This window comes from Rhinopithecus bieti, unplaced genomic scaffold (genome assembly GCF_001698545.2).
Source record: "Rhinopithecus bieti isolate Rb0 unplaced genomic scaffold, ASM169854v2 scaffold_11252, whole genome shotgun sequence".
Taxonomy (NCBI): domain Eukaryota; kingdom Metazoa; phylum Chordata; class Mammalia; order Primates; family Cercopithecidae; genus Rhinopithecus; species Rhinopithecus bieti.
In genome coordinates, this window is record NW_016806895.1 from 1,505,006 (window position 1) to 1,528,401 (window position 23,396).

Below are 23,396 nucleotides of genomic sequence, written 5' to 3' on the forward strand. Positions count from 1 at the left end.
AAAAAAAAAAAAAAAAAAAAAAAAAAAAATTTTCCTAAACCCTGTTGCCTGTGAATTAGGGCTTTTCCTTTCCTCTGTAATGGGGCCTGATACTCTTTGATGTGTTGTAGCAGAATTTAGCTTCTAAATACAGTTTGAAACTTAGCTCTCCACACACACACACACACACACCCTTGAACTCTCAGCTGACATGTTATTTCTATTTTTTTCTCCTTACTGCAAGAACCTGTCCTGTAGGAACCAAGTTCAGTGGTAGGAGGAGATTATGTAGACATCTTGCCTCTACTTCCTGGAAAGTTGGGTCATGCAGACATGAGATGCAGGTAAACAGATGAGATACTGGAGAAGGAAGTCCTCTCCAGTATCTCCCAGTGGGAGCCTGTTTTCATCCTTTTCAAAGAGCTTCTTTTTTGAGACATATAAATCCCTGGTATAAATACCTGTGCTGTTATTATAGAAAGAGACAGATTGGTCACCTTGTTAATGACTTCCAGTATTCCGGAGTTCCTCCTCTGAAATACTCTGCAGATCCAAATTATTATAATATAGGGGCCTCTTCTGCCATTTAGAATGACCTTCCACATAACTCTCAATGTCCAAATTGGGCCCTTCTTTCAAGGCCCAGATCAAATGACTCCTTCCCTGAGTCTCCCAGTGAGAAGTCATACCTTCCCATCTCCTAGCTTCCCATTCATCCCTCTTTTCACGGGTTACTTGCTACCTTTCATGTTAGCTCATTTGCATACTCATTTTACTTCTTTTTTTTAACAGAAAAATATCAGTCTTTTCTTTGTTTTAACCATGATTTGTATTTAATAAGTATTTTAATAACATTTTTAATTTGAATAATTAAATTAATTACTTGAGTAATTTTGTTTTCTCAGATATTCAGCTTTTATTTCAACTATGCTTCCAATATCTACAGGGGAGTCTATCGGTCACATGTCGAGCCAGGTTTTCTATTTCAGAAGAGGAAGGAAAAGAATGTGTAGGGGAATTAGTATGGAACTGGAGTCAGAAGAACTAGATTCAAAACCCGTCTCCACCACTTCAGAGCCACTAGCAATTGGTATGTCAGCAGGGGCCATCCCTGACAAATACAAGCTCTGTAGCAGAAGTCATCTGTAAGACATATTTAAGACTTAGTTCATCAGAAAGAGGGAAGGGAAGAAAGGACTGTGTGGATTTATGAGTAGTGGTGGATGGTACAGGGATGAGGTCTTGGGCCCTCAAAGCCCTCCGAGGTTGTACTGGCTACTGGGAAAAGGATGTCCGGGAGCAGGTCCCACTTTTAGCTGTACTTGGAAAGATGAGTGTACAAAGCTTATGGAGTACTCAGGACAGAGAGAACATGGTGAGTGTTGGGGAAGGAAACCTTAAGTATAAACTTTACTCTTTAACCTCCTTGCAATCTCGCCCTGAACCTACATAGTCCCGGGTATGGGTTTCTCTCATTTCTTACTTCCATAGTCCTTTCTTGGGAGCTCTTTGGCTGAATTAATGAAAGGGATCACTACTCATAAACCATAACCATCACTTACAAGGAGCCTCACACTGGTAAGGGACAACAACCCTCAGAGACAGCATGGGTCCTAATGCTATCATTAATAGTCAAACCTATATAGAGAAATAAGAGAAGCCAAGATCCAGTTCCATGGGACATCACAATTCACAAGCAGCTCATCCTTATTTCGGAAAGCTGTTAAGACCTAGCTTTCTCATGGAGGTTATTCTTTTACTGTCAGTCTGCCTCTTTCTGGAAGGTGCCCTCCCCTTCAGGATCAAGGAGTGTAAAGACCATGAGATACAGAGTCAAACTTTGGTTTAGGCCCATTTGTATGCTGTAAACTTTAGGCAAGTCACTTTTTCTCTCTGATATGGAAAGAGATGTAATATATACCTTATTGATGTTGATAAAGATGTTCAGATGAAATTTTATATTCATATAAATGTGTGTATTATATATATGGCCCCTTCATTATTTTAAAGCAATATAAATAATTCTTATCTATTACCATAGTATTTTAAAGGCTACATCTTGCCACAGGTGAGAATCAGAGGTATGTTGTGTGGTTTTTTTTGTTTGTTTTTGAGACAGAGTCTCGCTCTGTCATCCAGGCTGAAGTGTAGTGGCATGATCTCAGCTCACTGCAACCTCTGCCTCCCAGATTCAAGCAATTCTCTCATGTGCCTCAGTCTACCAAATAGCTGGGACTGTAGGCGTGTGCCACCATGCCTGGCTAATTTTTGTATTTTTGGTAGAGACAGGGTTTTGCCATGTTGGCCAGGCTGGTCTTGAACTCCTGGCCTCAAGTGATCTGCCCATCTCGGCCACCCAAAATGTTGGGATTACAGGCGTGAGCCACCACGACCAGCCAGAGGTGTTCTGTTGGCTCTTTTGCCTACCAGTGCCAGAAATTTCCTACACTTCTTGGCATCTTGCTTTTCTCTCCTGTGAAATAGGCAATACTAGTTGCCTAGAGAAGAAACTTATCTAGAGAAAAAAATGTACAAGGTAGACACAGCTGGTGAGTTATCCTTATGCTATTTCCAGTACTACCAATTTCATTTCTTCCAGAATGATTTAGAATGCCACATAGTAGTTTTCCTGGTGCCATGCTTGAAATGGTGAATCTATTTGAAAGAAGTGATTTTGTAGTCACATTGATGTTGCTGCTTGCTGCAAGCCAGGCAAGTCACTTAATATCTTTATCCTTAAAAGAGGAATAATGTCACTTACCTCATGGGGTTATGATGAGGATGAAAGGAGGTCTGTAACTAAGGCACTGAACATGGTGTTTGATACTCACTGGGTACCCAGTAAATGTTAGTTTTCTTTGTCTAGACTATATAATGCTCTTCAGTTTTTCACCCTGATCAAATTGCATTTGTTAAAAATTCCAAGTAAGACATGGCACTGGGTACTTTAAATAAAGGGGTGCTAAGGGAAGGTCAGCCTGTGGTAGAGGGCTGAAAAAGCCAGTTACATTTGTTTGTTTTCTTTTGTAATAAACAACAGTGGCTTCTCATCTCCTTTCCCTGGTCCTAAGCCTGCTGAGTCACTGTTCCAGCCCTTGGGCCACATGATCTCAGGCTGTGTCTATGGTATACAGCAAAACCCACAAGAAACCAGCACTAATAAATGGCAGGTCATTTTGAGGGATTTTTGTTTGCGTTTCTGTGCTTGCTCTCCTGGTGAGATAGGAAACCTTTAATAAGACTTTTCCTAAATGATGTTGCATGTGAAATGCAGATTTTTTTTCTCTGTTCTCCTAACAAATGACCATTTCATAAGGTTTCTTTTCATTTTTTCTTCTTTCCTGCTTCTCGGTACATTCCACAAAGAGCTTATTCCTCTGCTGGTTACTGATTGATGGTTCTACTCTGTATGCCCTTTAATTTTGCAATAAACCAACAAGGAGTCGAGACCACAAACTTAAAGAGAATTGACTTATTTGACTGGATTCACTGGAGCCAACAGGCAGATTTAGTCATTTCAGTGTGTTCCTGGGGAGGGCAGGAGGAGTCCGTGAGAAGGAACACCGTGTTGTCAGTAACCAGACATAAAAAAGCTTGCTTGTCCTCTCATTCCAAAGCATGTCGGCATCTGTTCTCAGCAGTGATCCCTTTCCAGGCCTTGATGGAAGCAGGACAGCTTCTACGAGATTTGCTCAGAACTCCAGGATTCTGAATTCAGTGGGACTTTAGGTATGTAGGATTGGTAGTCCGTGTTTCCAGGTTCTGTGTCCCTTTTTATAAAGGGATCATGGTATACCTTGAAGGACTGCAGGAACAGCCATAAATCCTCCTCAGTTACCAGTCGTTAAACAGCCTGGGCTCTTGTCCAGATGACTTCAAAGATCAAAGACAAACCCCTGGCCCTACCACCTCTATCCTAGCTGTGTCTTTAACATAAGGCCAGGGCCTCTATCAGGTTATAGAGGCACTAATATATCTCATGAGCTGGTTCCCAAATATATTAAGAATTAATTATTTTTTTCTTATTTAGCACTACCATTGTACAGAGTAACCCATCTGAAAAATAAATACAAATATCATTTCAAATAGGAAAAACAAGAAAATATTTCTTAAACTAAAGACCTTTAGTTTTAGAGGTACGCGTTTGAAAACACAGATACTATTATCATTTATATTTAAGACCGGTTCCAGACCCATGCTGCTTTCTGTGTGTTGCAGTGAAACCAAGAAGACAAATGCCCCAATGGAATTTTTCCCACCTGTGAAGAACTATTCCAGATCCCAGTGTTGTTTGTGGCTCTTCCTCATTTAACCAGCTAACTGCCTGCTCTTATTCTGTTCTTATGTGACAACCAATCTTCTGAAACTCTCGTCATCACATTTCAGCAGAAGTGAAAATATTAGCAGAGTGGTTGGTGGCCAAGACAGAAATAGAACCCAGGAGTCTGTGTCCTTTCCCTTGCCGTACCTACTGGAGCATGGTTCCTCCCACCTGAAGACTCAGTGTTTCCAACTCTAACAAACAGAATTCTAACAGTTGACTGGTTTCTTCTTGCTACTGAAAATTTGTTTTATACTTAAACATTTTGTACAGTTTTTTCTTTATGAATGATTTTGCATTAAACAAATGGGACTTCGTTAATCTGATATCAGTGAATGCCTTATTCTGAGGAAATTAATCCACAAATATCCATGGGACCATGAGTTTTCATACTGAGAACTTTTTTATGTGATAGAAGCAGTATAGACTAGAGAGCCAGGCAGACTTGGTCTGAGTCTGGCTTTCCCATGTGCCGGCTATTTGATCTCAGAAAATGCCTCAACTTCTCGAACCTCAGTTTCCTCTTTACAACCAGGATGATAATGTTTACCTCACATTATTGTGAGGATGAAATAAGCCAACGTATCTCAAGCAATTGGTGGGGGTCTGACACATAGGAAATGCTCAGTGAACGTGAGTTTCCTCCCTTCCTCCTTCACCCCTTTAGAACGGGGTCAGAGATGTAGAAACACATAAAATCTCATGAAATGTGCACCAGAGAGAGAGAAGGATAACACAAATGACATAAAAAGTCTTGTACTAAGTTACTTGGTATTGATTCTAAAGTCAGAGTATTATCTAGGGCAAGGTGGCTCACACCTGTAAACCCAGCACTTTGGGAGGCCAAAGCAGGAGGATCACTTGACCTTTGGAGTTTGAGACCAGCCTAGGCAACATAGGGAAACTCTGTCTCTACAAAAAACAAAACATTAGCCAGATGTGGTGGTGCATGCCTGTGTTCCCGGCTCCTCTTGCGTCTGAGGTGGGAGGAACGCTTGAGCTCAGGAGTTCAAGGCTGCAGTGAGCCGTGATTTCACTACTGCACTTTAGTCTGGATGGCAGAGCTAAAGCCTGTCTCAAAAATAAATAAATAAGAAAAAGAAATAAAGTGTGAGTATTAAGAAGTGAGAGAAAAGTTAGGGCTAGAATAGTTAGCAGAGGTTTCATGGAAGAGGTGGGATTTGAACTGGCCCCTCAAAGATGGAAACTTACAGAGTAAAGGAGGCTATTTCAAATGGGCATTTGGGGTGGGTAAAGCATGAGAAATAGAGAAATTAGAATGAGAATGTTGTAAGCTTTGGTTTTCCTATGGAAAGAATTGAACTCAATAGAATTATAAGTAAAAGGATAATATTAATATTTGTTAGGCACCTATTAGGTATTAGGCACTGTCTTAAGTGCTATTTATTTATTTATTTATTTGAGATGGAGTCTCGCTCTGTCACCCAGGCTGGAGTGCGGTGGCGCCGAGATTTCACACCATTCTCCCACCTCAGCCTCCCGAGTAGCTGGGACTACAGGTGCCCACCACTACGCCTGGCTAATTTTTTTGTATTTTTAGTAGAGACAGGGTTTCACCGTGTTAGCCAGGATGGTCTTGACCTCGTGATCTGCCCGTCTCGGCCTCCCAAAGTGCTGGAATTACAGGCTTGAGCCACCGCGCCCGGCCTGTCTTAAGTGCTTTATATGCTAACTCATTTATCCTTAAATAGATAGGATTGCTATGCCAATTACACAGTTGAAGAAAGTGAGGCACAGAGAGATAAAATAATCTTCCTGAGTAGGTGTGAAGTAAATAATCTACAACTAGTAGGTGGTGGAGCTGAGATGGAAGCCCAGGGGATCTGACTCCAGAGCCCACCCTCCTAACCCAGGACAGCTGCTTCCGTCACTTCCCACCTCCCCTCACTCTGCATTGAGGATCAGCTAAGACCATTCTGTGAACATACCCTGAAAAGTATAAAGTACTATATATGTGTGAAATGACATGGTTGTTCTTATTAATGATGTCACATGAGAGGCGACAAATAGCTACCTGAAACTAAGGGAGAAAAACTACAGTCCAGCACCCACACGTAGTTGTACTGGACAGGTTTAGCCAATGCGCAGCATATATGCCTCACCATCCTCTCTAGCGACTCTGAGTCCTGAAAGCCTCACATTTCCTATTTGGACAGTGTTCCAGGAGGCCATTTCCAAACCAGTATCAGAGACTAAAAACCTGTTTGGCATCTGGAAGTAGGGCTTGTGCCTCAAGTGTGATCTGCCTTTGGCCAGGACATCCTTTTTTTTTTTTTTTTTTTTGAGGTGGAGGAGTTTTGCTCTTGTTGCCCAGGCTGGAGTACAGTGGCGTGATCTTAGCTCACTGTAACCTCCACCTCCTGGGTTCAAGTGATTCTCCTGCCTCAGCCTCCTGAGTAGCTGGGATTACAGGCGCCCACCACCACGCCTAATTTTTTGTATTTTTAGTAGAGACAGGGTTTCACCATATTGACCAGGCTGGTCTTGAACTCCTAACCTCTGGTGATCCACCCACCTCAGCTTCCCAAAGTGCTGAGATTACAGGCGTGAGCCTCTGTGCCCAGCCTCAGGACATCCTTTTTAACGGGCTTGTACCACATGATTGGGAGTTTGAATGTTAGTAACCATGATGGAAGATCACTCCAAGGGCATCACCATGGGAGGAAGCCTGCCCCTACTTACCATGTAAATATTTAGCCATTTCAATGTATTTGTTCTGGGCCTGTTCTTCTTATGTGTCTCTCCTGTGTTGACTCTGTTTAATTGTAGGTTATTATTGTGTGTCTATATTCATGTCATTTCTTTAAGTATAGACACAGACAGCATTGCTTCAGCTGCCCCCACCCCTCCTTTTAAAAATAACACCTTACACAATATCTCTTCCTTGAGGACATCAAATAAATAACTTTTGTTCAAGAGCATATCTGATGAGGTGGCTGACTTGGAAATTTGTTCCTAAGCAGACCTTGTGACCTCTGAACACATAGTGAGTGGCCTTTGCTCCCATTTTATGCTACAGATTCACTCTGGAGATAGAATTGGTTGCACCTCTCCAGGCACTGACTTTGGAGAACCCTTGGTGGTTAGGATGTCATTTGTGCTGGCAGCACAGAAATATAAGCAGTAAGCCCAGAGTTGCTCACCCACTGGAGGTTTCTCAGAGGCTGGGTGGCACCCAAGGCTCCTCTGCTTCAACTCTGCTCTACTGTAAGCCACTGGAAGTGTAACTGAGGCTGAAGGGTATCAATGTTGGTATTTATCAGGTTGGACATCCCCAAATGCCATATTTTCATACCTCCAAGGAGCAAGTGACTCAACAGAACTGTTTTCTTGGTCTCAAATGAGTCTAAGAAGGGGAAATCACTTAATACCAGCCGTCTGTGAGGGACTGATCACAAAGCTGTGTCTTTCTAATCCTCCTTGCAAATCAAAGGGAGGGGAATCCCCAGAGCCCAGGAGTACACATGAATAGAAAGCACCACAAGTAATAAAAACACCGAAAAAGGTCAGCAGAAACTCGGGGGGCTGCTGGAAATTCACCTCCTCTGCCTTTCTATGGGACTCAGTGGGCAGTGATCAGGTAGCAGACAAGGATACCCAGCTAGACGCCAAAACAACTTGGCCACAGGATATGTACAGTGCAGCAGAAGGCTGGTAGGATAGTTTCTTCCACATCCGTGTGAACCTCAGAGTCATCTGACCACTGGCCTTGTTCTCTTCCAGGTTCTAGCTGGCCAGAGACTTTTTCGGCCTCATGCTAACTGCAAAATCGCACACAGTTGGCAAATACACCATTGGAAGCCGCTGTGGCTGCACTGTCACAGTTCACCAATTGTGCGTGTTATTTCCTGCAGTGGGCCCAAGATCACTCACAGGATGCTGCCGGGGTTGGGCTAAAGGTGGAAACAGCATACTAGCTTGCTGTTTGTGGCCTCTTTACAACTGCCGGCCCCATCTGAGATCCGGAACCAACACGTGCTAACCTCAGCCCACTGGGGCCAGTGGAGCAGCCGGCAGTGGAACCAGAGCTCTCCACACCTATGTCTATGGCACGGTAGCTGCCGGCCCACAGTTTCCACTGCATGCCCTTGCATATACACCCCAGGAGAAGTAGGCCAAAGAGAAAGCTGCCTTAGGGAGCCACATGGTTATCTTGTGTGTTTACTTTTGCCAAATGACAGACACAATTCTACTTCAATGCATTTTTTCTGAACTCAGTGGTCAAAAGTAGAACGGAAGCACTTCTTGCGCCAGCCCCCTCTGTGATTGAGTGTGTGCTTGTGCAAAGCTGAGGAGATTTTTTTCACCTCCTCCTTCTGCGTTCCCTCAGACTGAGCCACTCTCTTCCTTAGGGGCTCCCCTACTAGGCAGAGTGTTTCTCTAGCTTTGCCTATGGATTTCACAGTGAAATCTACAGAAGAGAGTCTTCCTCAAGGCTGATAATAAGAGGTATGAATTTACTAAGATTGAAAGTATTCTCACCATGAGCACAAATTATTTCAAGTTGCTCCTTCATCCCTTTTTCCATCCCCTTTTCCTCGGCCACTGCCAATTGGTTCTGTGTAGAGTGGGTTTCTTAAGGTTGAAGATAAGCAATGCAAAGGTGGAATTTTGAGTACAGCACTCATCCTAATGTGAGTGAAATATATGAAACATTTATTCTAAGCAGACTGCTACATTAACAGTTGTAATACATTCATTCTCTGCATATCTTTTGTGGACTCAACACTTTTAGGTACAGACAGGTGAGGAGAATTTCCCAGAATTGCACAGCAGGTTAGTGACAGAGCCAGAAATAAAAGGCTGCCTGACTCCCACACCCATGTTTTCTTCAAGCCAAATTGAAGTTTGGCCTCTTCTCTACAAATATTTCACAAGAAAAGTTCCCCACAGCCTTTCAGATTTTCCCAGAAAACAACTGTTGTGCAGTCCTTCAAGATGGAAGTGACAGGCTGGAATATTGAAACCTTCTCCGTTTTTACTCTAGAACTGACAGTTGATATTTTCTGAGCTGAAGCTAAGATAAAAGTTTGTTTTTTTTTTTTTAATCATGGAATGATTTTTGATTTTCCAGAGCATGGCAAAACTAAGCCACAAATAGTAAAACCAGATTTGTTTTTGTGACGCTCAAACTCTGTAACAAATATTGGGTATCTCTTTACAAAGCTGGAAGTGGACAGGAAGGGTTTGGGATGGGGAGAGGCATGCGTCTGGGAGCGTGGCCTTTCTAGACCTACCCTGTTCTCACTCTCTTCCTTCTGCCTCTTGCCCTCATTGCTTTCTTTATTCTCTTTCTTCCTTTTGTCTCCTTCTCACCTCCAGCTCCTACCACAGCAGACAGGTTGGGGCAGACACCGTCATGGTTGGGGAGCAGGAAGACAGCATGGGGAAAACCACTCCAGGCCTTTCTCTCAAACCTTGGTGATGAAAGGACTCAATGGACCTGAACAATTTCTCACAGGAAAGTTCCAGTCTTTGTCTCCTTAAAAGCAAGGCATTCAGTAACCCTTAACAGAGCCAGGATTAAAACTTGAATTTCTGACTTATCCCAAGCCTCTGTTTGGATAGAAAGGCTAGGTCACTGTCATGTATGGCAATTAGAATCACTTCATACAAAAGTAACATTCTTAAAGCAGTGCCTTAAGCAGAGACCATTTTAGTACAAAAGGAAAAAAAGATTAACTATGCCTTCAGAGCTGATGAAAGGCAGAGCCTCGTCACTTTGAAAGCATTGGATTTAGTGCCAGGCGGGTTGGTGAGTAGACTCAGCACCCACATTCTCTTCTTGCATCTCTCTCTCTCTCTCTCTCTGGCCACCCAGATTATCCAGGGGCTGCTGTTTACTTGAGAGCTAAAAGTGTCAGTACGGACTATCACTGGACCTCGCCATCCTGGCCCAGTTAAAGTGCTTTTGAAACTTCCTGATGTGTGTTAGATTGTGGCAGGTTTCTGCCAGGGAGTGGGCGGGAGGAGGAAGCAGGTGTTTTTATGGGCTAGAAATGCCCCTGAGATGCCTGAGGTTGCTTTGTGAATCCTCTAGCCCAGCCTACCCCTTCAACTCTGTTGCACAGAAACATGAGTTCCATGAAAAGTTTTAGTTTCAAAACTTCCCATGGGTGTCGGAAATGATAACCACATGTTATCAAGGGCCACTGAAAACCACCAAAAATTTGTCAGAATTCATATAAGATTTCCTCACATACTTGACTTCATAGAAGCGGAAGCCATTGACCTACTTGATTTATGGTATTTATTAGCAGAGTCTGAAAAGACTTTTATCACAAGATTGATCTTGTTACAGTATAGCATCTTGACCATCTTTCAGTGAATTTCTGGATATTAGATTTCTTTGCTTACTACTTTTATAGGTGGAATTCTCTAGACCATGACATTAAGGCCTGGAGAAGTCACCTGTCAGTAGGTCTGAACTGAGAGTTTCTCTCTCTTCTCCTGTGTCCCATGTTGCCTTAGGAAGGAGAGCAGGCAGGAAAGCCTGCATGCCCTCGTTTGATCTGTACTATTGGTCTTAGACAGGTGACTCCAGTTCACTTGGTGGAAAATGGGGATTATAAAATTTGCCTCTCAGCTGCCCCCACAGAAAGCTCAGTGATGTCATTTGTCAGATTCTTGGGTCCTTAAAAAAATCTGACTTTTAAATATTAAGTAATTATTTTGCTGATCATGAATATCTCTTATGCTGACCAAACAGGACCAGATATCACATTCTAACCTATTCTGTCCCTGGCTGACCACAAACTCCCTCTTCTTTGTCCCCCACCAAAAGTCAGGTAAAATGAGCTGTTTCCATCAAAGGCTGTGCCTTCAGGCCTGGCCATTTCCCACTCAGGTCTCCAGAGCTATCCAATTTTCTCTCCACCTATGCATTCTAGTAGTCATGGAAGGCTCCAGTGTACAAAATGGCTACTCATGGAGCCCCCTCCCCTTCCACCCCACCAAAGATATTTCTAACCTTCAATGTAGAGTAGGTTAGAATTGATATATACATTGGCCCTTAAAGGCCAGGAACATTAAGCTTGAGCAGAGGGTAGGTGTGTAGCCTGGGTATAGTCTAGTCATAGCCCAGCTGAAGAAAGATGAGTCAGCTGAAGGAAGAGGGTCTGCACTGGGCACATAGATTGGCAGAAAGTTGGGCTCAGTTGGCCTAGTCCCCTGACTGATGACCAGCTCATTCTGCTTATTCTCTCTTAACCCAAGGTATTTGCTGCCTTAAGCTACTTTTTAAATACTTAGTGGAAATAAGTCATGTATTTTTGTTAGTGTGTGTGTTGGTTGGGTTTTCCTGGCCAGGAGCCTCTGCCTTCTGACCAAAATGACATGGATTTCCCAGCCTTCTGCCTTACCAGTTCATCCCATCTTTAACTGGTTCCTCTCTACCTCTTTTCTCTAGCTTATACACCCTGCTGGCTGTGAAAGGAGGACCTACTGGGTGGTTTATGAATCTATACTCTGTATTTCTTTTTTAAAGATCTTAATTTTTCTCTTAATCTGAGTGTAGATATTTGACTGGAGTACACAAAAGGGTTGAGTATGATGCATTTAGAGAAACTATGTAATACAAAGGAAAACTGGGCACCTGGGGGCATGGCTTTTGAAGGGAGAAATCTCTTCCCATTTTTCCTTGTGGGAAAGCATTAAAAATGGGACTCAAGGTCTATGTGACACTATATGAGGGGCCATTTCCTATACAGGTGCACCTCTGTAAGCAACCTACAGTCAAGAGGGCAATGTGAAGAAGCTTGGGAGTAAGCATTCTCTCATATAAAGCTGAATTGAGACAGAAGTTACTTTTTATAGGGTTTCTTCTTCCTTCTAGTAGGTGGATGATATTCTTCTTCCTCAAGAGAAGCTGATTAAGTTGGATTCTGTCTATTCCTGGCTTCAGACCTAATCATGACCATTAAAAATATCTATCTTTTCCTTTGCCCAAGAACCCCACTCTGGTCTTGCATTGTAATTGGTGGTACTGGAGGTGTGTTGTGTGTTTTCAATAAGCCATATTTTAGGGAAATAGCAAAAATAGAACATTTACTTTCAATTAAATTTTTATTGCTTTTGAACATATTGACAGCAAATATTTGTTATTTGTCAGCAGTGGGCTATATGCTATATAAAAGGGAATCAGGCATAGGTTTTATAGCTAAACAAGCAAGGTATAAATCAGCAAAGGTTAACTAATGAGAGTGATGGGGTAACATTTTCCATAGGCCAGGTACTGTGCTAAGGACTTTCTATGCATTATCCAGCTGAATCCTCAGAACCATGTGAGCTAAGTATTATCATACCCAGAGAGATTATGAAGCTTGCCCCATGTCACACAGCGAGTAAACGGTAGAGCCCAGGATCTAAGTTCAGGTCTGATTCCGAAGCCCTTGTCCTAAACACTGTGCAAATTGCTCTTACACAGATTTAGTACTGAGCATCAGAAGACTCAGTCTTTTCCATGGAGCAAAGCAGCAGGAAAACCCCATGAAGTGTCAGTTAGAAACCAGTATGTGTTAAGAGTCTGTTTATAACTTGTAATAGTATTTCTTTTTTTTAAATTTTTTTATTTTTATTTTATTTTATTTTTTGAGACGGAGTCTCGCTCTGTCACCCAGGCTGGAGTGCAGTGGCGCGATCTCAGCTCACTGTAAGCTCCGCCTCCCGGGTTTACGCCATTCTCCTGCCTCAGCCTCCCAAGTAGCTGGGACTACAGGCGCCGCCACCTCGTCCGGCTAGTTTTTTGTATTTTTTAGTAGAGACGGGGTTTCACTGTGTTAGCCAGGATGGTCTCGATCTCCTGACCTCGTGATCCGCCCGTCTCGGCCTCCTAAAGTGCTGGGATTACAGGCTTGAGCCACCGCGCCCGGCCGCTGTAATAGTATTTCATATGTTATTTTAAAAGTATAGTTTTCAAGTCTCCTGATTGCCTCAGAGGAAAATATACCTATAGTCTTCTGCCCAAGTTGTGAGGATTGTAATCAATGCTTTGGGAAATGTTTTCATTCTATCCTTTTTGCTGAAAATAGATTTAGAAAACCACAACAATTCAGTAAGGTGGCATGATTAGCAAAGCCCTGAGTTTGGTTGCTATGTATTCCTTTGGCGATTCGGCTTTAAGATTCGTAATTAAAAGGGAGAGGATTATTAGCAAAATCAGTTAGGAGCTTGTTCTTTCGCTATTGGGGAGTGCATATTTTCTTCCCCATCTGCTCTTTCACCAGAAGTGGAAATGATGCTGGGTATCTTTTGAGGTACATCTGTAGGTCAGTTTTAGGTTCTATAAGATAGCATTTCATTAGTTCTGTACAATAAAACCATCATCTCAGTACAAGTTTCCATTACAGAACCAGTGAAGTGAGAATAAAGTTGAGGAAAAGTGGTCTACATATTTCAGTCAGTGCCTTATCACTGAATTTGTAAGTTTCTAGAGACATACAGTACCTTTATATCTTGATTTCCCCCATGTATATGGTGACATGCTTTGTATGGTAGGTGTTAAGTAAGAATTTTTTTCTCATTACTATTAACCATATCATTGGAGTCCCAATCATTTTCACCAAGCCATCATTTAAAAGAATCACAAAATCACACCTGTAATCCCAGTACTTTGGGAGGCTGAGGCGGGTGGATCACGAAGTCAGGTGATAGAGACCATCCTGGCTAACACGGTGAAACACTGTCTCTAATAAAAATACAAAAAATTAGCCAAGCATGGTGGCGGGCGCCTGTAGTCCCAGCTACTTGGGAGGCTGAGGCAGGAGAATAGCATGAACCCGGGAGGCGGAGTTTGCAGTGAGCCAAGATTGTGCTACTGCACTCCAGCCTGGGCGACAGAGTGAGATTCCGTCTCAAAAAAAAAAAAAAAGAAAGAAAGAAAGAAACACAAATATATTAGAGCTGACATATTTAGATCTCTCAGAAGTTCCACTTTTTTTTTTTTTACTAAGATAGACAAATGCAGTATTCAGTTCATTGGTAGATAAAGCACATAGTATTTTCAGAGTAATGTCAGTATCTTACTGGCCTTGATTTAAATAATGACTATATTTTCTTACTAAGATTTTACACAGATTCTTTGCAATTAAATAAAAGGACTAAAATAGGAAGGACTAAAATAGATAGAAATGATCAGGTACCAAAGTATATCCTGATATAGAAAATTGTGATTTAGTGTTCTATTGTTAGAACCAACTGTCTGGAGCCTATGTCATATACTAATTTATTAACCTGTATATCCTCATTCTGAAGGAAATAATAACAATAACAACAATTGCTTCTATTTATTGAATATTTACTATGTGTCAGATATTTTAAGTATCTTGCATTGATTATCTCATTTAATTCTCATAAAAATTCTATGAAATAGATATTATTTTACCTGGGAGCAAATGAAGCCCAAAGGTACACAAGGTCAGAATCAGAATTTGAACCCAGTTTTACTAAACTCCAAAGCTCATACCCTATATTATAAAAGAGAAATGACCGGGCATGGTGGCTCATGCTTATAATCCCAGCTACCTGGGAAGCTGAGGCAGGAGAATCGCTTGAACCTAGGAGGCAGAGTTTGCAGTGAACTGAGATCATGCCATTGCACTCCAGACTGGGCCACAGAGTGAGACCCTGTCCCGCCCCAAAAAAAAGACAGCGATGAACACAATTCCTTATTTATACTCGTATAGTTGAACAGTTGTTTCAAGGAGGCTACTTGACCATTTCCAGCCATTTTAATTGAAGACATATCTTAGGTGATTCTCACTGGTCAATGGAAAGTAGCAATACAAAAGAATATGAGAGATAAGATTAGCAAATACTGAGTGGAATCCTGTAATATCTGATTATTGCTGCAGAGTGACTGGAGACTCACAAGCCCAGTGGGCACACAGAACTTAAAAGGTTGTCTTTGCTATTCGAGTACTTCATTTCTTTACCTGACCTTGCCGTCCCGCTCCCTCTCAGCCCTCAATTAAGCTGCCATTGATATAGGATTTATAATGTGTCACTGGTCCATTCAGGATACAGTGACAGAGGTGTGGCTGAAAAGCTGGATAATAAAAAATGGGGGCAACTTCCCTTTCTGTTCAAATCGGGGTGGCAACAAAACCATAGCTGACCCTTGGTTCAGACCAGCACAGTCCAGCTAGACAAATATTCCAAGCACTGAATTGTGCACTAAATGCCTAATGCCCCTTGCAGAAGGGACATTGCCTCTGAGTGACCAAGATGCTCATAGTTTCTTCCCACCGTGAGAACATCTAAACCTTGGAAAGTGATTGTAGTATTCATTATGTTATATTTTCCAGAAAAGAATCTGTATTTATTCTTCCTCTAGGCTTCTAAACAATAAGGTAGACTTTACAAATGAGGATTTGTTAGGAAGTTTCTTGACTATACCAAATTTGAAAATTTGTGTGACATTCGATTACATGAATTAGGTAGTTTTAAAGTCCTTTCCAGGGATCTTAAATGTTATGAACTTTATTTTGTATAGGTAGGTTTATGCTAATTTATTTCTTAAATACATAGTGAGACTTGACTTCTTTTGTTAGAATTTAACTATTTCTTTAGAGTCAAACTCATTCATTCCTATATCACAAATTTGCAAGTAAAACTCTGACTTTTAACGATAACAAGCAAAGAAGCCACAGGCATCCAAATTTTATTTTATTTTATTTATTTGTTTGTTTGAGATGGAGTTTCACTCTTGTTGCTCAGGCTGGAGTACAATGGCACGATCTCAGCCCGCTGCAACCTTGGCCTCCCGGGTTCAAGCGATTCTCCTGTCACAGCCTCCTGAGTAGCTAGGACTACAGGTGCCAGCCATGACACCCGGCTAATTTTTGTATTTTTAGTAGAGAAGGGGTTTCACCATGTTGGCCAGGCTGGTCTCGAACTTCTGACCTCAGGCGATCTGCCCACCTCAGCCTCCCAAAGTGCTGGGATTACAGGCATGAGCCTTGTGCCTGGCCCCAAATTTTAAATTATTAATGTTATTCAACACCAGTAATATCTTAGGTTGTGGTTGCAATTTTATTTTATTTTATTTTTAATTTATTTTAATTAATTAATTTATTTTTAGACAGAATGTCATCCTTGTTGCCCAGGTTGGAGTGCAGTGGTGCAATCTCGGCTCACCACAACCTCTGCCTCTCGGGTTCAAGCGATTCTCCTGCCTCAGCCTCCTGAGTAGAGTAACTGGGATTACAGGCATGTGCCACCATGCCCGACTAATTTTGTATTTTTAGTAGAGACTGGGCTTCTCCATTTGGTCAGGCTGGTCTCGAACTCCTGACCTCAGGTCATCCTCCTGCCTCAGCCTCCCAAACTGCTGGAATTACAGGCATGAGCCACTGCACCTGGCGGATATAATTTTAAAAATTAAAGTCTGTTCAAATATGTACATGTGCGTTTAATTGTGGTTAGCTGCCTATTATTTAACTAATATGATAACACCCCTCAATCCCAACTTACTCAGCATTTAGAATGAATTGATAGAGGTTTTACTCTGAAAAAAGTCAGTCTATTTCCTCAGTTTTCTGGGTTTTGAATAACTGCTAGGCCTTGCCAGATATTCTGACCTAAAGATAAAGCTGGTGAAAGTCAGGGCTGGGGTTTTCCTACCTGTGTATTTATCAGTCTTCTCCTAAACCATAGTCTGCCTTTTGATAGCTCTAATAATTAATTTGGTCTTCCCTGTCTTTCTTCTCCCTTGCCCCTCCCTTCTCCCTGTCTGTTCACAGGTTATCTTGACGAATCAGATTACAACCCATCTGAGTGGAGCCCTGGCTTCTCAGGCAGACCTGGTGTCTCCAACTGATGATTTGTCCCTGTCTGAAGGTAAGGAATCTGTCCTGGAGAGGCTGAAACTTGACACTGACATACAGCCCCACTGCCTTTCCACCTCCTGTTGAGAGCTGGGAGATATGGCTAATAGGCCTTGGCCAGTGAACCCAGCCAGAGCCTGTTGATTTAGGTTTGACCACCTTTCCTGGCATCTGATCTCTTATACTGGGGAGTCTCTTGCCCTGCGTCTATAAGTGAGCTTCATTTGGAGGCCAGTCACTCCTCTATGGGCTATTTCAGGTCCTTAGTATGAGGGCTGATGAATTGTTAAATGACTTTGTTTTTGAGACTGATACTCAAAGATTGGCTTTCCCAGTGGTCCCCTAGCAATTTAGCCTTTTGTTTGTGCTGAGTTCCTTTGGACTAAAAAGCATACATCAGTTTCATGTGCCAGAGATATGACATTCCTGATCAGCTTTACAGAAGATTAAGAAAAAAATCTCCATGCTGGTAAATCTGCAAAATTTTCTCCACCCTCCCCTGCTAGCAAAGGTCAGGCTGGCTATGGTTTCGATGGCAATAAGCTTTACGTAGCTGGGGAAATAACACCAGTAAACCAGAGGGTGGTTTCTAGTTTTATTGAAAGTGCTTACTTGACAATTCTGAGTTGTTCTCCTTGTAGTCTAGTATCTTTCATGCAGAATGCTGTGGGCCTGGGTAGACATGCAGAGCTCTTCCAGGCCCCTCCGCCCTTTCCACTTTCTGAGAATTGTTCATGATGGAATATAGGAGACTTTTAGGCCTAGCAAGGCTGCTGACTGACTGCCCAGATGGTCTTCTGCAGATCAGCTTTGCGTTATGGTCTTAGAAATTGCAAGAACCACACCTCTGCTTCTTAGTGGTGGCTTAAGGAGTGAAAACTGTGGCTTATTTATGAAAAACTGTACAATGCTTTGTGTACCTTCCTTCTGAGTTCAGGGATACATCATCAGAACCCCCATTAGCGAGGCTGAAGACCTGAATCATGGAGTATTCCTCCCCCTGAAACTTTTGTCATCAAGTCTGCTTAGTACTTCTTTCCGCATATATCATTCCTTTGTCCCCTCTTTTTTGTAATGTGTGTTGTGGTCAGCTGATTTACTAAACTCCCAGTTGGATTATTGTAATAACATCCAGATTGGCCTTCCCAGCTCTAGCCTCTACAGTTTACATTCTGCCACTACCAAACTGAACTTCCCCGTCTGGCCTCGTTCTACTCTGTTGCTCTCCTACTCAGAAATCTTAGAGAAGTTTTTTTGTCTGTTTGTTTCTTTTTTATTGTTTTTTTGTATGTTTTTTTCTGAGAATGACCTAAAATCAGTAAGCTGATTTTAACATATTTAGGGATTTGGGGTTTGTTAGCTTGAAATCAGCCATAGCGAAAGTATTTATACCATGGAAATGAGCAAATGCTAAAAATCAGGTGGCTTGTTTTTTTATTTCCTCCCTTTGGGTAGACAGGTTTTCAAAACACCACTGGATAAAGTTAATGATTTTAACCCTTCATAATCTGTCATTTCCTTTCTATTCAAATTTAGTTTCTGCCAGTATCTTAGGTGAAGCTCCTATGCCAAGCGTGCAGCCCTTGCCCTGCCCCTCCCCAGGCCCAGCTCCAGGCCTGTGCAGAGACAGCTCACTCGAGAACAGCGCTTCTCTTTTTCACTTCTTCTGCTTCTCGTCCCACATCCACTCCTTCGAGGCTTATTTAAAGACTGCCTCTTTCACAGAAGCTGCTTGCCCATGGTCTCACTCTCTGTTTTTCCTCTGTGGCCACTCTATCTGCTCAACTATATAAGGAAAAAGTCTAGAAAATTAATTTTACTTTGCATGTTTTTCTGCCTAAATTGGCAGAGTTTAAAGACACGACCATGTCATATTCTTTTTGTATCCATGTTGTTATCCGGTGACTAGCAAAGTTCTAGACACACACTAGCCAGTAAATAAATGCTGAATGAATATCACAGTAAATACTTCAGAAGAACAGTGACCATAAGAATCATATACAGCACCTATGAGCATTGTTAAAAAATTGTTCAAATTATCACACACACACATACACAGATACACACACACACACACACTTATTCAGCTCTGCGGAGACCAGAATCGAGTAAACTGCTTCCTTATTTGAAAATCAGTAAGTACTTTTCTTTGTGCTGCCTTCCTGGTTTATCTCAAGCAAAAAAGAAGAACAAAACACATAGAAAAGAAATTGCTTTGGGGCTGCAGTATAACTGCCACAAGACACCCCTGACGTTGTGTTCATAACAAAGGAAGAGTTACCAGCTTATCTTCCCAGAAATCCAAGAAAGAATGGAAATAATTGATTTTTCTAGATTTGTTTTCTATAGCTGAGCAGATAAAGAGGCTATATAAACATATTCCTAAAGTCTATAATGAAGGTTTTTTATTAGTGGATTAAAATGGACAATGTCTTAGAACATTTATAGCCATTCAAATATATTACAACGGTTGTGAAGTTCCTATGATTTGCGCACACACATGTGCACATGCATGTATAAATTGCTCTCTTTTGTTTCAAGCATTCGTTGTATCAGCTATGCCATTGTGTTATTAACTGTGGTGTTGGGCAGGCCCTTTTGATCACTTTGGGTCTCAGTTTCTTCTGTTACATGACAGGTTGGATGAATAGAAGATTGCCGAAGTTTTTTCCAGCTCTAGCATATAAGATCATGAGGTAGGTCTGAAGGTCAGGAGCATTCACCCACTGATGGGGTTTAATTCTGACTTACAGAGTAGGAAGAATGGCTGTGTTGCTCATGTTGCCCTAGATTCAACACAGTCGAGAGGATCTTTAATAAATCTTAGCACTGATACTTCGGCATACCTGCAGGAGCCTTTCCTCACTGTATGTTTTCTCTTTCTCACTCTGGATACACTTCTGGTCTTGTCTGTGTGTCTCTTGCTCTCTCCGCCTCTCTCCACACAAAGTTATACAAAATCAGAAGTGTGTGCTAACCAGTGAAAATGAGAAACACACTGGGATGGGGTGACTTTGTAACTCTGGTCAATTTGCATAAGTTCTGAAAGTTCCATTCTCCCAATAGTTTGTGAATGGGATAGTTTGTGAAAGGCAGGCTGCAAATTGACAAGCACACTGCACATATGAGGAGATAGTTTAAGTAAATAGAGAAAATTCAGTTTGCCCTCCCATTCCTTCTCAAGGCACAAAGCTCAGGGGCAGGAGCAATGCCGGGAAAGTCCTTGGCCCTTGAGGTGTACTTCTGCCTTCTTTGGCTCTCCCACCTGGGAGCTGGATAACTCAACAGTGGAATGAAACCTCAATGAAGAGAATTATACCATGATGTCAAGCAGTGAACATGAGTCTACTTAATCCAAGCCAACAACTCAGCCACAAATTTAATAAGAGTTGGGGGGGCGGGGATACCCAGCAACACAAAAACAAAGAACTCTCAACTTTACAAACACTGGGAGGGCAACAGCTGGTCAGCCGAGATTAAAGGAGCGTGAGAGAGCACCTCCCATCTCCTGACTTCTCCTCCCCCATAGACGTCCCTGCAGCCAGCCAGGGCTCGCTTTTTACAGCCCTGTGCAGATGACCTTGTTCCAGCTAAGATAGGAGCTCTTTTGATCTCAGCAGGGGGATGCTCTGGGCCTGCAGCTGGCAGATATTAATAGTCCAGGATCTGTTGGGGTGGGAGAGATCTCTCGGTTGGGCCAGGTCACTTGTATTCCCTCCTCTGCATCAGAGCAGAAGGGACTTCATTTCCCTGAATCAGCCCCTGCTGGGCACTACTCCTCTGAGGTCCACTCAGATCATTTGATCGCTGGCTGCTCTTGGCTGCTTGTTCTCACCCCACAACTGTTTTCAAGGGAGCACTGTTTAAACAGTACACTGTGCACTGCAGCTGAATTCTATTACAGGACAGGATAGACCTCGTCCCCCCGCCAAATCCCAGTGTTTCTCATGCTCACTGGTTTGCACACACTTCTGATCTTGTATACCTTTGTGTGGAGACAGGCAGAGAGAGCAAGAGACAAGACCTGAAGTGTACACAGAGTGAGAAAGAGACAGCAATACAGGAAGGGGAGACTGTTGCAGGTATGCCAGAGTACCAATGCTAAGGTTTCTGAAGGTCCTTTTTATTGTGTTTAGGGCAACATCAACAACACAGTCATTCTTCCCACTCTGCAAATCAGAATTAAACCCTATCATTGGGTGAATGTTTCTAATCTTCAGACCCTCCTTATGATCTTAATTGTTAGAGCTGGAAAAGACTGTAGCAATCGTCTAGTCATCCAATCTGTCATTCAACAGAAGAGATAGGGACAGAAATAAGGATTTTTTGGTTGTATATTCTATATTGTTCTAGACTAGGTACTTTGAGTCACAGTATTTTCTTCTTCAGATTTCATTTTGTTGACAGAAGTTCAGACATACAGGTTATTATAGTGTTCCGTGCTTAGTTATTGTGACTGTTCTGTGGCCAAGGGCACGTTTCTTAGCCCTTGCCAATTCTTCCTTATGGTCATTGGAGATACTGAGGATTGCTGGACCTCAGTCATAGGTAACATCTCTTTCCCCCAGAGTGATTAATAGAGAAGGGATCTAACAGTCCAAATGGCCTAGGATGCCGTATCCCGTTCCAAAGTCACCTGGGATTTGAGCAGGACTGGCTGAGTGCCCACCTACTGTGACACAGTTGGTAGGTGAGATTTGACTGATGGTAACAGTGAGCCCTGTGCAAGATGGAAGCTGTAGACCATTGGCTTGCTTTCTTCTGATGATTTAGCAGAGTAGCAGTTACTTCATTATGGTGACATGGCCCACTTCAGGAGTTCCACCTGGCTTTATGGAAAAGAAGACAATATTAGGCTGCCATCTTGGTATTCCCAGCGTCTGGCATGTTGTGTCCTGTTTTCTGCATTACTTGTTTTTGATAGATCATAGCACATGAAAACTAAAAATGTAAAATGTGTGGCTAGGTCAAGGAAAGAACACAAGAGAAACAGCAGTACTTCCTAGAGCCAAAAGTGGTTTCTAGTTTTATTGTTGGAAGGCTTTCTATTCTGGTTGGAGTCAGGGGAATTGATGGCTGATTTCATGTGCAAGAGAAAGTATTTGGGGATTCATATTCCCTACCAAGCCATCCCTGCAAAAAGCTGGAGTCCATTTGAAAGATTATATGCAAGTTTGTGGCTTGTGTTCTCTTTTAAAATAAGTTCAACAAGCAAGAGCAGCTCAGAATGGTTGGGACAAATCAGAGACTCATGGTTGTGAAAGAAGCAAACTTCAAAGCATGGTATGAATTTTCAAGTCTTATTTCCACTCTTGCTTTCCAGCTGGATCTGCTCTGGATTTACTGCAGGATGTTTGAAAATGTGGCTCCCTGCTAATCTCAGACAGTTGCTATGATCAATGGTTTCTTTCATTTCCGATAAAAAACACTGGTGTTTCTACTTAAATTGTGTGTATTTTCAGCTTTATTATTAGAGTTGTGATTTATTGTCCTGCATTACCCAAATTTGTAATCCATTAACCACAGACTTTGGGGTGGGTTGGTCAAGTTAGCAGAAATCTCTACATACTTTAGCTCCGAGGCCCTTCGCAGCCCAATCTCAAACTAGAGGTTCATTGGTTTGTGTAGGGCCATGTACCAACGGGTATGAGTGGAGAAGTTTTAAAAATCCACTCCTTGGGGGTATGGTGCAAGTTGGCTAAATTAGTACTTTGAAAGCCTATGGTCTGACTACAAAGTTAATATTAGCAACTATGATCAACATTATTAACATTAGTGTTTCCCTACTATTTTTTTTTTTTTTTTTTTTTTTACAGCAAGTCTTTTCATTTTTATTACTCAAAAAAGTTTCATTTTTTTATTTAGCTTTCTGACTCTGTGCTTGTGCCTTCAACACTTTCACAACGATTTTCTGCTCCTCGATAAGGAAAGCACGCTTGATCCTGTCACGAACACATTTAGCACACATGGAACCACCATAGGCCCTGCTGACATGTTTCTTTGTTTTGGACAATCTCATAAGAACTTTAGGTCTTACAGCACGAACCCCTCGAAGTCTGCCTGGGCACACACCACATGCAGATTTTGGTGCTTTCCCAACCTTCTTGGTATAAAGGTAAACAATTCTATTACCAGGGGTTCGGGACAGCCTAGTTTTGTTAGAGGCTGTATTGTAGGAAAGCCTACGTCGGTATGTCAAACGCTGGACCATTCTGAGTGCCTGCAGACAACGTCCCCGGAAGAGCAGCATG

The 23,396-nt window shown here is 42.2% G+C and overlaps 2 protein-coding genes across 6 annotated transcripts in view; one reads left to right on the forward strand and one right to left on the reverse strand.

Annotated features, from left to right (window-relative positions):
• The window catches only part of RAD51B (RAD51 paralog B), a 777,158-nt gene that overhangs the window by 460,352 nt on the left and 293,410 nt on the right, over nucleotides 1–23,396 (forward strand). For all 5 annotated transcript variants that reach the window (XM_017878607.1, XM_017878608.1, XM_017878609.1 and 2 more), the window contains one exon: nucleotides 17,062–17,158. In XM_017878607.1, the coding sequence (XP_017734096.1) occupies nucleotides 17,062–17,158 (97 nt within the window). The remainder of the gene's footprint in view (nucleotides 1–17,061; nucleotides 17,159–23,396) is intronic.
• Nucleotides 22,955–23,390, reverse strand: LOC108533727 (60S ribosomal protein L34). Its single transcript, XM_017878614.1, has one exon. It carries the CDS (start codon nucleotides 23,354–23,356, stop codon nucleotides 23,003–23,005), a length of 354 nt encoding a protein of 117 aa, XP_017734103.1. The 5' UTR covers nucleotides 23,357–23,390; the 3' UTR covers nucleotides 22,955–23,002.